The sequence below is a fragment of the Suncus etruscus genome, chromosome 5, assembly GCF_024139225.1.
Source record: "Suncus etruscus isolate mSunEtr1 chromosome 5, mSunEtr1.pri.cur, whole genome shotgun sequence".
Classification (NCBI taxonomy): Eukaryota; Metazoa; Chordata; class Mammalia; order Eulipotyphla; family Soricidae; genus Suncus; species Suncus etruscus.
In genome coordinates this window covers 151559624-151574813 of record NC_064852.1, presented here as the reverse complement: position 1 = coordinate 151574813, position 15190 = coordinate 151559624, and the positions used below count along the sequence as shown (strand labels likewise).

Sequence of the window (15190 nt, the reverse complement as noted above, 5' to 3'; positions counted from 1 at the left end):
TCTCGGTCTGCCACATGCAAGTCAAACAACTTCCTTGCTGTCCTATCATTCCAGCCTCAGCCCTGTTTTACATTTGTTTGTTTCTTTTTGTTTTGGGGCCACACGTGGCAGTGCTCAGGGGTTACTCCTGGCTCTGCACTTAGGGATCATTCCTGCAGCCTGGAGGGACCAGGCTGGTTCAGTTATAGTTCTGTTCTGCTCAATGGGTCTTTGCTGTATGAACGGGGGGGTGGGGTGGGGGAGAGAAGGGGTGAGCTGTTTTGTCCATAGCACCAGTTCCAATCTTTTTGCCATGTTGTCTTTTTTTCCTTTGCCCTCATTTCTGTGGTACCAATAAGCGTCTCTGTTACAGGAGCCTGTCGGCACTGCCCAGTGTAGCAGCCTACAACAACCGCGCTCAAGCCGCGATCAGACTGGAAAACTGGAACAGTGCTTTTCTGGATTGTGAAAAGGTCTTAGAATTAGAACCCGGAAACATAAAGGGTAAATAGAACATCTTCTGGATGCTTTAAAATGGAAAGCAGAAATGGCTTCAGTGATGGTACAGTGTGTAGTGCACTTCTATTGCATTTGATTGATGAGGGTTTAATCCCTGACATTCCATTTGGTCCTCCACAGCCCCCACCAGGATTGATCTCTGAGAGCAGAGTCAGGAGTAAGCCCTGAGCACCAGGAAGTGTGGCCCAATTCTCTTCCCCCTAAAAAAAAAAAAAAAAAACAAACAAAAACCAACAATAGATAAAATTGAGGGACCAGAGAGATAGTACAGTAAGTAGTTAAGATGCTTGTCTTGCACATGGCCTACCTGGGTGCAGTGTCTGACACCCTATATGATCCCCCTAAGCCCCGTGGGAATGATCCCTGACCACCACCAGATGTGATCATCAAAGCAAACTAAAACAAAAAGGTGCTGGACCAATGTGAAGGATCAAAGGACAGAATACAGGTTTTGGGTGCTTGAGGCCAGGGTTCAACTCTCGGCAACCACGTGGTCCTCTGCGCACCATCAAGAGTGACCTCTGAACAGCGCATTCCAAGAACCACTGGGTGCAGCCTCAAATGAACTAATCAATAATAAAATGAAAATACACGTTGCACAGTTAGCATAGTCCTCAACCCAATAAATAGGCAATAAAATAAAACTCCTTCAACTACATACAGATTTCTCAGGGTGAATCATTACCTTCATAAAACTGCTTTAAAGTACAATTTTAACTCAGAACATTTTACCACAGACACTCAGAAAGAGAAAGAGAGACAAAGAGACAGAGAGAGACATACACACCACCCACCCACCCACACACATAAACACCTGATCTTTTAGTTGCACTCAGGTAACTAATCCCTAAAGAAGGAATATATATATATATATATATATATATATATATATATATATATATATATATATATATATATATATATAAAAGGCAAGCTGGGGGTACTTCTTTATATATAGATATATTTAAGAAATGCATGTCTCCTACATGCATGAGAAAGCTCTCTGGCTCCAAATTTTGTTTTAAGCTATTGAGTAGAGGAGACCGGAAAGGGAAAGGTGCTTGCCTTGCATGTACCCTACTCAGGTTTGATCCCCTGAACCACATGTGATTCCTTCAGCCTTATCAAGAGTGTTTCCTGAGTACAGTGCCAGCAATAATCCCTGACCACCACTAGCCTCAAAAATAGTTATTGAGGATAACTTGCAACTTTATTTATTGGTTCATTTACTTATTTTGCCAATACCTGGCACTGTCCAGAGGCTGCTTTCAGCTCTGTGCACAGGAGTTGTTCCTGTAGTGGCTCTGGGGACCATAAGCAGAGCATCCCTCTTTCAATCAAAGTCTACCCTCTGCTGGTTTGTTAGATCTCCTGTTTTTGTGATTTTATTTTACTCTCTTGTTATTTGTTTGCGGCTGCAATGATCAAAGCCAGGGCTGCATGCACCACTGGCAGGTTCCCCACCGCCGAGTCGCCCTCCCCATCTTTTACTTGATTCTTTTCAACCTAGTGGCCTAATAAGAAAAAACGCTGCGATATCATAAACCAGAATGGCACTAAGGAGATTCATTTTTAGTATTTGGTCATTAACAAGTGCTATGTTGAAACCAGAAAAGAAAATCTGATGCAAACAAGCCAAAGACTCTATTTTGACCTTAATTGGCTTCATGGTTACAGCCTCTCCAGTTCTTTGGGGGAAAATATATATATATATATATATATATATATATATATATATATATTGGTTTTTGGGCCACACCCGGCAGCACTCAGTGTTTACTCCTGGCTATCTGCTCAGAAATAGCTCCTGGCAGGCACGGGGACCATATGAGACACCGGGATTCGAACCAACCACCTTAGGTCCTGGATCTTCTGCTTGCAAGGCAAACACCACTGTGCTATCTCTCCAGCCCCGGGGGAAAATATCTCCCAAGCAATCATCTTAGAAAGATTTCCAGAATGCCCCATGTGCTGAGCCACGGTGTTGGTCAGATAATAGGTTCAAATGGAAGAAAGGATACCCTGCCTTTTCCTAAGGCAATGGCATGATTGTCAGGCAACAGCTATAAGTGTGAGGTGATGACACATAAGGGAAGCTAGCCTGGCTGCTTAATGCAAAGCTGCCTGTGGTCAGTGCATGAGAGTGGGGTGGAGGTGGAGGCATGTGGGACTTCCAGCTTCAGGGAAGCTGCTCAGCTGCCCGGGGGCCAGGCTCTCTGTTATAGTCTCTGTCTCTCTGTCTATCTCTCTCTGTCTCTCTGTCTGTCTCTCTCCCTCCTCACCTCCAACCCCTTCCTTCTTACATCCAGAAAAATGGTCAAAGCTGCACTCTGCCCAATCCCCTGACACCCTAAACTGTTCAGTGCCACTTGTATTCCTCTCTGGGAAAAATAAGTATTACCCCGGAGGTCAGAAAAGATAATTATTATTGTGGTAACAATTTCAGCTCTTCTCCGTCGGGCCACAACATACAAGCATCAGAACAAGCTTCTGGAAGCCAAAGAAGATTTGTGCCAAGTGCTGGCTGCTGAGCCTCATGACGAATTAGCCAAAGTAAGCAGAGAAGGCATTTCATGCCGGATTCTGTAGTTGATGCTGTGTGTGTGTGTGTGTGTGTGTGTGTGTGTGTGTGTGTGTGTGTGTGTGTGTGTGGTGTATATCTCTCTCACTCTGTCTCTTTGTCTCTCTCTTTCTGGTTGTCTATTTCTTAGTGTCTGTGGTAAAGTGTTCTTCTTGTAGGGCCAGAGTGACAGGACAGACACAGGCCCTTTGTATACAGCTGACTGTTCAATCCCTAGCACAATAACTGTGGCCTCACAAGCTAGAGCTCAGCAGAGAGGGCATTTGCTTTGTACATGCAACCTGGGTTCCATCCCTTATTGTCCCTGAGCCTGCCAGGAGTGATTTCTGAGTGCAGAGCCAGTATCAAGCTCTGAGTGCTGCCGGGTGTGGCCCAAACCCCTCCCCCCAAAAAATCTCTCTCTCTCTCTCTCTCTCTCTCTCTCTCTCTCTCTCTCTCTCTCTCTCTCTCTCTCTCTCCCTCCCTCCCTCTCTCTCCTCTCTTTCCTCTCTCTCTCTTCTCTCTCTCTTCTCTCTCTCTCTCTCTCTCTCTCTCTCTCTCTCTCTCTCTCTCTCTCTCTCTCTCTCTCTCTCTCTCCTTTTTTGTTTTTGGGCCACACTCAGCTGCACTCAGGATTTACTCCTGGCTCTTCGCTCAGAAATCGCTACTGGCAGGCCTCAGGGGACCGTATAGAATCCTGGGAATCGAACCGGGTTCCATCCAGGGTTGGCCACGTGCAAGGCAAATGCCCTTCTGCTGAACTATTGCTCCACACCCCCCAATCTTTTTAATTGGTAGAGCGGATAAGTCTTGCCTTGAATGCAGCCGATCTGAGTTTCTATCCCCAGCATCCATATGGTTGCCACCAATACTGTTAAAAATGATTCTTTAGGGGCTGGAGCGATAGCAAAAGCAGTAGGACATTTGCCTTGCAAGTGGCTGACTCAGGATGGACTGAGCCAGGAGCGATTTCTGAGTGGAGAGCCAGGAGTAACCCCTGAGCATGTGACCCAAAAACAAAAACAAAACAAAAAAAAGAAGTGTAGCATAGCTGAGCATGTTTTTGAGATGGGGATCCCATCTTTCTTTCTTGATCATATGTCCAAGTACCCCCAAACGCTTATTTTGGGGGGAAGGCCCAAAAGATAAAATTTACATTTTTAGAATGAACGTATTTCCCACCACAAAGAGTGCAATAGAGAAATAACTACACCGAGAACTATCATAACAATGTCAATGAGTGAGGGATGTAGAAAGCTTGTCTCAAATACAGGTGGAGGTGGTCGAGGAGGGGCATTGGTGGTGGGAGTGTTGCACTGGTGAAGTGAGGGTGTTCTTTTTATGACTGGAACCCAACTACAATCATATGTAATCATGATGTTTAAATAAAGATAATATTTATTTTAAAGAAATGAGCATTTTTATATCTGTATATCATAAAATATTCCCTATGAGATATTTTGTATACTTGCTAAACTAAAATTTTTTGTTGTTGATTTTTTTTGTTTTTAGGCCACACCCGGCAGTGCTCAGGGGTTATTCCTGGCTGTCTGCTCAGAAATAGCTCCTGGCAGGCACGGGGGACCATATGGGACACCAGGATTCGAACCAACCACCTTTGTTCCTGGATCGGCTGTTTGCAAGGCAAATGCCACTGTGCTATCTCTCCGGGCCCCGCTAAAATTTTATAACTAGATAAAACAGTAAAGTTTAAAAACTTTTAAAAATCTTTTTTTTTATAATAATTTTTTTAAATTTTTAATTAAACACCTTGATTACATACATGATTGTGTTTGAGTTTCAGTCATGTAAAGAACACCACCCATCACCAGTACAACATTCCCATCACCAATGTCCCAAGTCTCCCTCCTCCCCACCGGACCCCCACCTGGACTCTAAACAGGCTCTCCATTTCCCTCATACATTCTCATTATTAGGATAGTTCAAAATGTAGTTATTTCTCTAACTAAACTCATCACTCTTTGTGGTGAGCTTCCTGAGGTGAGCTGGAACTTCCAGGTCTTTTCTCTTTTGTGTCTGAAAATTATTATTGCAAGAATGTCTTTCATTTTTCTTAAAACCCATAGATGAGCGAGACCATTCTGTGTTTTTTATAACTAGATAAAACAGTAAAGTTTAAAAACTTTTAAAAATCTTAAAAAAAAAAAATCTTGGTGCTTCTTCTGAGGAACTGAGCACCGGAAGGGAGCCCTGTCCTACCCTTCTCTGTCTTTCCTGAACTCTGGAAGCTCTCCTCAGAGCCCTGGGAAGCGAACCCCAAAGAAACTACATTCGGAAGCTACCCAGCGACCCAGTGAGTGAGTGAGAAATGGCTGCATGTGGGGGTTTCCAGGCAGAGTGCTGATTGCTCTACCTGCAGAGTCTCCACCGGGCTGTGCTTCTTCTGAGGAAACTGAGCACCGGAAGGGAGCCCTTTCCTACTCTTCTCTGTCTTTCCTGAACTCTGGAAGCTCTCCTCAGAGCCCTGGGAAGCTAACTCCAAAGAAACTACATTCGGGAGCTACCCAGCGAGCCAGTGAGTGAGTGAGAAATGGCTGCAGGTGGGGGTTTCCAGGCAGAGTGCTGATTGCTCTACCTGCAGAGTCTCCACCGGGCTGTGCTTCTTCTGAGGAACTGAGCACCAGAAGGGAGCCCTGTCCTACCCTTCTCTGTCTTTCCTGAACTCTGGAAGCTCTCCTCAGAGCCCTGGGAAGCGAACCCCAAAGAAACTACATTTGGAAGCTACCCAGCGAACCAGAAACTGAGCACCTGAAGGGAGCCCTGTCCTACTCTTCTCTGTCTTTCCTGAACTCTGGAAGCTCTCCTCAGAGCCCTGGGAAGCTAACTCCAAAGAAACTACATTCGGGAGCTACCCAGCGAGCCAGTGAGTGAGTAAGAAATGGCTGGATGTGGGGGTCTCCAGGCAGAGTGCTGATTGCTCTACCTGCAGAGTCTCCACCCAGCTGTGCTTCTTCTGAGGAAACTGAGCACCGGAAGGGAGCCCTGTCCTACCCTTCTCTGTCTTTCCTGAACTCTGGAAGCTCTCCTCAGAGCCCTGGGAAGCGAACCCCAAAGAAACTACATTCGGAAGCTACCCAGCGAGCCAGTGACTCTCCTCAGAGTCCTGGGAAGTGAACCCCAAAAATACAGCATTCTGAAGCTGCCCAGCGAGCGAGTGAAAACTACGCCTGACCAGTGGGGCCCGACTGTGAAAAACTGTGAGTGCTGCGTGTGTGTCTCTCTGCTATCCTGTTGCGTGAACCTCCTGAGAGTGGGCTGAAAAGAGGCTCCAGAAGGCACTTAGCTCCACTTCGCTACGCAGCCGTGCGCTCTTTCTAAAAAAAGAACACCATCACAAGAAGAAAAAAACCACACCAAGAACTGTACTGGATCACAGAAGCAAGAATTTCTCTCCAGACTGTCTTCTCTGCTGCGTGCTTGGGCCTAAGATTTGATCCTGTGTGAGGCTTCATCCACGGAGGACTCCCCTACCTTGGAGGCAAGTCGGCCCATCCAGAAAGGGCGGAGCCAGAGAAGTGTGTTGCCTGCATCATATAACCAATGAATACCACCACAACACGTAGAAAAACCCACAATACAAGTGTGACAATGGGGAAACAACGCAGGCCAGCATCAGACATAGAGAATGAAGATGACAATTCTGATGACCAGTTAACGACCAACCAACTAATCAATCTCTCAGATAAGGACTTTAGAGTAGCAATATGGAATATACTCAAAGAACTCAAAGAAACCATGAATAGAATAGAACAGAACACTAATAAAAATCAAGAAAATATGAAGACAGAAATCACAAAACTCCAAACTGAAATAACATGTCAAATAACAGGCCTGAAAAAATCAGTAAACAAAGTGAATGACAAAATGGATAAGCTCTGGGACAGGGTATCAGAAGCTGAGAATAGACTTGGTGCTGTGGAAGATGAGATACATAACAATTCCATACAACAGGAGAGATTGGAAAAAAAACTTAAAACAAATGAACAGACAATGGAAAAATTAGTCAAAGAATGGGAACAGATGAAAATAGAGGTCTATGATAAGATCAACAGAAACAACTTAAGAATCATTGGAGTCCCAGAGACCCAGGAAGAAAATTTCCAGGAAGAATCAATGGTCAAGAACATCATTAAAGAGAAACTCCCAGAGCTAAAGAATATATGTGATCAAATCCTGCATGCTCGAAGAGTACCAACCAAAAGAGACCCAAGAAAAACCACCCCAAGACACATCCTAGTCACAATGACAAATCCCACAGATAGAGACAGAATTCTGAAAACAGCAAGATCAAAAGGGGAAATTACATTCAAGCAAGCATCCTTGAGATTTACAGCAGACCTGTCACCAGAAACACTAAATGCCAGAAAGCAGTGGTGGGATATTGTGACAAGACTGAATGAAATGAATGCTTCACCTAGAATACTGTACCCAGCAAAACTCACTTTCCGGTTTGACGGAAGAATACATGGTTTCACAGACAAAAAACAGCTCAGAAACTTTACAGACTCAAAACCAGTCTTAAGAGAAAAACTGAAAGACCTAATCTAAGACAAGACTGACCAAAAGACACACCAAATTTCGATATAAAGATGGCATTAAATCCCAGGACAATTCTTTCTCTCAACGTCAATGGACTAAATGCACCAGTTAAGAGACACAGAGTGGCTAAATGGATCAAAAAACTCAATCTAACCTTCTGCTGCCTACAAGAAACGCACCTGAATAGTCAGAACAAACATAGACTCAAAATAAAAGGCTGGAGAAAAGTTATCCAAGCAAACAACACCCATAAAAAAGCTGGAGTGGCCATACTAATATCAGATAATGCAAACTTTATACTCAGGAAGGTTGTAAGGGACAAAGATGGATATTTTATATTAATCAAGGGGTATGTAGAGCAGGAAGAAATAACTCTCCTAAACATATATGCACCAAATGAGGGGCCAGCAAAATATTTAAAACAACTGTTGACAAATCTGAAAAACAATATCAATAACAACACAATAATTGTGGGGGACCTCAACACTGCTTTGTCAACACTGGATAGGTCAACCAGACTGAAACCCAACAAGAATATACTAGACCTGAGGAGAGAAATGGAAGAAAGAGGCCTAGTGGATATATATAGGACACTCCATCCCCAGAAACCTGGATACACATTCTTCTCCAATGTACATGGGACATTCTCCAGGATAGACTACATGCTGGCACATAAAACATACCTCCATAATATCAAGAGGATAGAAATTTTGCAGACTACCTTCGCTGACCACAAGGCTCTGAAATTATTTGTGAATTCCAAAGGGACTCAGAAGAAAAACTTTAACACCTGGAAGTTAAACAGCCTCATACTCAATAACCAGTGGGTCCAAGATGAAATCAAGAAGGAAATCAAAAGGTTCCTGGAAACAAATGACAATAAAGACACAAACTATCAGAACTTATGGGACACAGCAAAAGCAGTACTGAGAGGAAAATTTATAGCTTTGCAAGCACACATCAGGAAGGAAGAAGGAGCTTACCTGAGTAGCTTAATGACACAGCTAATAGAACTAGAAAGTACTCAACAAAAGGACCCAAAAATAGGAAGACAGAAGGAAATAACAAAGCTGAGAGCAGAAATCAACGAAGTGGAAACCCAAAAAACAATCCGAAAGATCAACGAAAGCAGAAGTTGGTTCTTCGAAAAAATAAACAAGATTGATAGACCACTGGCAAACCTAACAAAGAAAGAGAGAGAGAGAAACTTGATAACTCGTATTAGGAATGAAAAAGGAGAGATCACTACTGATATGACAGAGATTCAAAGGGTAATCAGAAACTACTTTGAAACACTCTATGCCACTAAAAATGAGAACCTGGAAGAAATGGATAAATTCTTGGACTCTTATAATCTTCCACGGTTGAAAGAAGAGGATGTAGCATATCTAAACACCCCCATCACCATTGATGAAATAAAAATGGTAATCAAAAGTCTGCCCAAAAACAAAAGCCCAGGCCCAGATGGATTCACTAATGAATTCTATCAAACTTTCCAAGAGGAACTACTACCAATCCTGGCAAGACTCTTTCATGAAATTGAACAAGTGGAAACACTCCCAAATAGCTTTTATGAAGCCAACATCACCTTGATACCTAAACCAGACAGAGATGCTACGAAAAAAGAAAATTACAGACCAATATCGCTGATGAATGCAGATGCAAAGATCCTCAACAAAATCCTGGCAAATAGGATTCAATACCTCATTAAGAAGATCATCCACTACGATCAAGTAGGTTTCATCCCAGGAATGCAAGGATGGTTTAACATCCGTAAATCTATCAACATAATACACATCAACAACAAGAAAAATAAAAACCACATGATTATATCAATAGATGCAGAGAAAGCATTTGACAAGGTCCAACACCCATTCTTGATCAAAACTCTCAGCAAGATGGGAATGGAAGGAACCTTTCTCAATATAGTTAAGGCCATCTACCACAAGCCAGTGGCAAACATTATCCTCAATGGAGAAAAACTAAAAGCCTTTTCTCTAAATTCTGGCACAAGACAAGGCTGTCCTCTCTCACCACTTCTATTCAACATAGCACTGGAAGTACTTGCTATAGCGATTAGGCAAGAAAAAGATATCAAGGGAATCCAGATAGGAAAGGAAGAAGTCAAGCTCTCACTGTTTGCAGATGACATGATGCTCTACTTAGAAAACCCTAAAGACTCTACCAAAAAGCTTCTAGAAACAATAGACTCATATAGCAAGGTGGCAGACTACAAAATTAACACACAAAAATCAATGGCTTTTCTATACACCAATAGTAATAAGGAAGAAATAGACATTAAGAAAACAACCGCATTCACAATAGTGCCACACAAACTCAAATATCTTGGAATCAACTTGACTAAAAATGTGAAAGACCTATCCAAAGAAAACTATAAAACTCTGCTCCAAGAAATAAGAGAGGACACGCGGAAATGGAAACACATACCCTGCTCATGGATTGGCAGGATTAACATCATCAAAATGGCAATACTCCCCAAGGCGTTATACAGATTCAACGCTATCCCTCTAAAGATACCTATGACATTCTTCAAAGAGGTAGATCAGGCACTTTTGAAATTTGTTTGGAACAATAAACACCCTAGAATAGCTAAAGCAATCATTGGGAAAAAGAATATGGGAGGAATTACTTTCCCCAACTTTAAACTTTACTACAAAGCAATAGTTATCAAACAGCATGGTATTGGAATAAGGACAGACCCTCAGATCAGTGGAATAGGCTTGAATACTCAGAAAATGTTCCCCAGACATACAATCACCTAATTTTTGATAAAGGAGCAGGAAATCCTAAATGGAGCAAGGAAAGCCTCTTCAACAAGTGGTGTTGGCACAACTGGCTAGCCACTTGCAAAAAAATGAACTTAGACCCCCAGCTAACATCATGTACGAAGGTAAAATCCAAATGGATTAAAGACCTCGATATCCGACCCCAAACCATAAGATATATAGAACAACACATAGGCAAAAACTCTCCAGGACATTGAGACTTCAGGCATCTTCAAGGAGGAAACTGCACTCTCCAAGCAAGTGAAAACAGAGATTAACAGATGGGAATATATTAAGTTGAGAAGCTTCTGCACCTCAAAGGAAATAGTGCCCAAGATACAAGAGCCACCCACTGAGTGGGAGAATCTATTCACCCAATACCCATCAGACAAAGGGCTAATCTCCAAAATATACAAGGCACTGACAGAAATTTACAAGAAAAAAACATCTAATCCCATCAAAAAAATGGGGAGAAGAAATGAACAGACACTTTGACAAAGAAGAAATACAAATGGCCAAAAGACACATGAAGAAATGCTCCACATCACTAATCATCAGAGAGATGCAAATCAAAACAACAATGAGATACCACCTCACACCACAGAGAATGCACACATCACAAAGAATGAGAACAAACAGTGCTGGCGGGGATGTGGAGAGAAAGGAACCCTTATCCACTGCTGGTGGGATGCCGTCTAGTTCAACCTTTATGGAAAGCAATATGGAGATTCCTCCAAAAACTGGAAATCGAGCTCCCATACGATCCAGCTATACCACTCCTAGGAATATACCCTAAGAACACAAAAATACAATACAAAAATGCCTTCCTTACACCTATATTCATTGCAGCACTATTTACCATAGCAAGACTCTATAAACAACCAAGATGCCCTTCAACAGACGAATGGCTAAAGAAACTGTGGTACATATACACAATGGAATATTATGCAGCTGTCAGGAGGGATGAAGTCATGAAATTTTCCTATACATGGATGTACACAGAATCTATTATGCTGAGTGAAATAAGTCAGAGAGAGAGAGAAAAACGCAGAATGGTCTCACTCATCTATGGGTTTTAAGAAAAATGAAAGACATTCTTGCAATAATAAATTTCAGACACAAAGAGAAAAGAGCTGGAAGTTCCAGCTCACCTCAGGAAGCTCACCACAAAGAGTGATGAGTTTAGTTAGAGAAATAACTACATTTTGAACTGTCCTAATATTGAGAATGTATGAGGGAAATGTAGAGCCTGTTTAGGGGTACAGGCGGGGGTTGGGTGGGGAGGAGGGAGATTTGGGACTTGGGTGATGGGAATGTTGCACTGGTGATGGGTGGTGTTCCTTTTATGACTGAAACCCAAACACAATCATGTATGTAATCAAGGTGTTCAAATAAAAAAAAATCTTAAAAACTTGGCGCCAGAGAGATAGCACAGCCGTGGGGCATTTGCCTTGCACGTGACCAACCCTGGACAGGTCATGGTTTGATTTCCGGCGTCCCATATGGTCACCCGAGCCTGCCAGGAGTAACCCCTGAGCACTGCTGGGTGTGAGCCCCCCCCAAAAATTAAAAAACTTTTCTTAGTTTACTTAATTTTTAGTAATATATTCTGGGACAGGAGGAATATATAGAGAGTAGGGTGTTTGTCTTGCATGCAGCCAGTCTAGGTTTGATTCCTAGCATCCCATATGGTTTCCTCCACCTCACTAACACCACTAGAACTACCAGGAGTAATCCCTGAAATGCAGAGCCAAGAGTAAGCCTTAAGAACTCTACGTATGTCCCCCTTCAAAAAAAACAAAACCCCTAAAACACAATCTAAATATCTTTTTGTTTTATTATGTGTTTCTGCTGTACACAGGGTTCACCCCTGATAATACTTGGGGGACCAGGGGTTGACGCCCAGATCCCCTACATGTAATGCATGTGTTCCAGCCAACTGAACTCTTTCTCTCTCCAGCCAAACTCTTGATGTTATACTAATTGGAAAGAAGGGTTATCATTCATTCAAGAGGGATGTTTTTCTCTAAAATGATGATATTTGTTGCAGAAATGTTGGCGGAAGTTGAGAGCGATCTGAGAAATTCTGAACCGTGTCTAAGCCACAACCAAAAGGGCAAAGACTGACCATTCAGGAAGGTAGAAAACTCTTGAAGATGAAGACGGGAAGGACAGCAGGGAAAGGCAGAGGAAGCCAGTGGAGATACAAGTAAAGCTTCTTTCCCTTCTGGTGTCGCAGACTTCCTTAGGGCCAGCCTGGCCCAGGTTTCTGTTTGGATAGGCTTTTTTTTTTTTGGTTTTTGGGCCCAGGCTTTTTTTGTTTTAATTATTTTTATTTTACTGAAACCATTGTGATTTACAAAGTCCTTCATAGTTGGGTTTTATTATACAATGAATAGGGCCTAATCCCACCACAATGTTGATCTCCACCACCCAGTGTTCTCCAGGTGCATCCCCTGGATAGATTTTTAAGATGCCAAACCTTTTCTAGCTTTACTGTGTAAATATACAGCATATTTTTTCTCAATGGAGGTGTGGAAGAAGGGGGTTGGGCCTACATCCTACAGTGCTCAGGGGCTGTTCCTGGCTCTGTGCTCAGAAGTGACATCTGGTGGTATTCAGGGATCTTAGTTGATGCAGGATATTGAATCTACATTGGCCACATAAAAAGCAAATGCCTCCTACACTCTCAGGCTATTTAGTTATTTATCTTTTTGAGGGGTGGTGGGGTTTGAGCCATATCGGTGGTGGTCAGGGGTTACTCTGGCTCTGTATTAATAAGTTACTCCCTGGCAGGTTCGGGGTATCATTTGGATGCTGGGAATTGTATCCAGGTTGGCCTGCAGTGCAAGGCAAACGCCCTACCTGCTGTGCTATCACTTGCAAATATATTTAGTTAGTTTTTGGGCCACACCTGGCAATGCTCGGGGGTTACTCCTTGGCCCCAAACTCAGGTCTCATTCCTGTGGTGCTTGGGTACCATATGGGGATATCAGGGGACTTGACCTGGATTGGCCATGGCACATGTCAAGCTAACTGCCCTACCCACTGTACTAGCTCTCTGGCCCCTTATCTATCACTTTTTTCTTTGTTTATTGGACCACTCTTTGTGGTCCTCAGAGCTTACTCCTGGCAACTTGGGGACCATATATGTTGCTGGAGATCAAAACCTGGTTTGGCCCACATGCAAGGCCAAGTACCTTACCCATTTTTTGTTTGTTTATTTGTTTTTGGGCTACACAACAATGCTCAGGGTTTACTCCTGGCTCTGAACTCAGGAATTACTTTTACTGGTGCTAAGGGGACCACTTGGGATGCCAGAGATCAAACCTGAGTCAGCAGCAAGTAAAGCCAGTGCCCTTTTCAACTGTACTATTCTCTGGCCCTCTTTTTTATTTTAAATATTTATCTTTTAAATAAATCTATCAATCTTTATTGTTATTTTATGTGTTGGGGTCCACTGAGCATTGTTGGTGGGGTTACTCAGCTCTGTCCTGGGGTAAACTAGGTGCCGAACCTGAGAGCAACACAACATAACTCTACAATTAACCTCTAGTATTATCTTTTGGCACTTGCAAGCCCCACTAATTTACTCGCATATCTTTCTATGCTGCTCATTTTCCATTATCAGTTCTAACTGCACAGTGGTTCTGTCTATGTAACACCAAGAATTTGCAAGTTAACTATTAAAGTACAATCTTTTTTCATTACAGAATGATTTTTAGTTTGGTTTGGTTTTGTGGGTCACAGCAGCCGGCCTGGGCTACTCAGGATAATCCACATAAGGCAGGCATCTTTAGTCTTATAATATCTGTCCATCCCCAAGACAGTATAGCTTGAAAACAATGAAATTAAGCCTCAAAAAATAAATAGCCTGGGCCCAGAGAGATAGCACAGCGGCGTTTGCCTTGCAAGCTGACGATCCAGAACCAAAGGTGGTTGGTTCGAATCCCGGTGTCCCATATGGTCCCCTGTGCCTGCCAGTAGCAATTTCTGAGCAGACAGCCAGGAGTAACCCCTGAGCACCGACGGGTGTGGCCCAAAAACCTAAATAAATAAATAAATAAATAAATAAATAAATAAATAAATAAATAAATAAATAAATAAATTAAATAAATAGCCTAAAATATTTCAGAAAAATGTTGTATGTACTTTTCAAAAAATTTAATATGAAAATATAGGTATAATGTTACTTTTTACATAGATGAGGGTCCAAGAGTTAGTACAGGGATTGAGGCATTGCTTTGCATGCATTAGATCCCATTTCAATTCTAGACACCACCCAGCACTGTAGGGAGCAATTTCCCCACCCAATATTTAACTGAGGTAACCTCCCTAACACATAGCTTGGTGTGGCCCCCAAGCAAACATCTAGGTTAGATCAAGCTTTATCTTCATAATGTTAAACAGTGAACCTTTAAGGGAAAAAAAATCTGCCTATTCTCTTAACCAGTTTTGGGGAGAATAAGGGAATCTTTCCTCACCCTTGAGTGTCTCTGAAACAACCCAGGGAAAAATAATTAATTTGGGCACCAGCAAGAGAAGATAGTACAACAGGTAAGAAATTTGCCTTGCATATGTACAGTGCAGCCAGTAAGGTATTATTCTGGGCACTGTATGTTTTTCTCTAAGCAACACCAGGAGTGATCCCTGAGCACAGAGCCAGGAATAAGCCCTGAGCACTGCCAGGTATGGCTCAAAATTCAAAAGTTAATTTTCAGGGGTCAGAGAGAGAGCACAGTGGTAGGATGTTTGCTTTGCATGCGGCCAACCCAGGAGGGACCCA

The 15190-nt window shown here is 42.6% G+C and overlaps 1 protein-coding gene across 1 annotated transcript in view; it reads left to right on the top strand.

Annotated features, from left to right (window-relative positions):
• Positions 1–15190, top strand: part of SPAG1 (sperm associated antigen 1) — a 55891-nt gene that overhangs the window by 15728 nt on the left and 24973 nt on the right. The window contains exons 7-8 of the mRNA XM_049772954.1: positions 353–483; positions 2945–3051. Coding sequence (XP_049628911.1) covers positions 353–483; positions 2945–3051 — 238 coding nt within the window. The remainder of the gene's footprint in view (positions 1–352; positions 484–2944; positions 3052–15190) is intronic.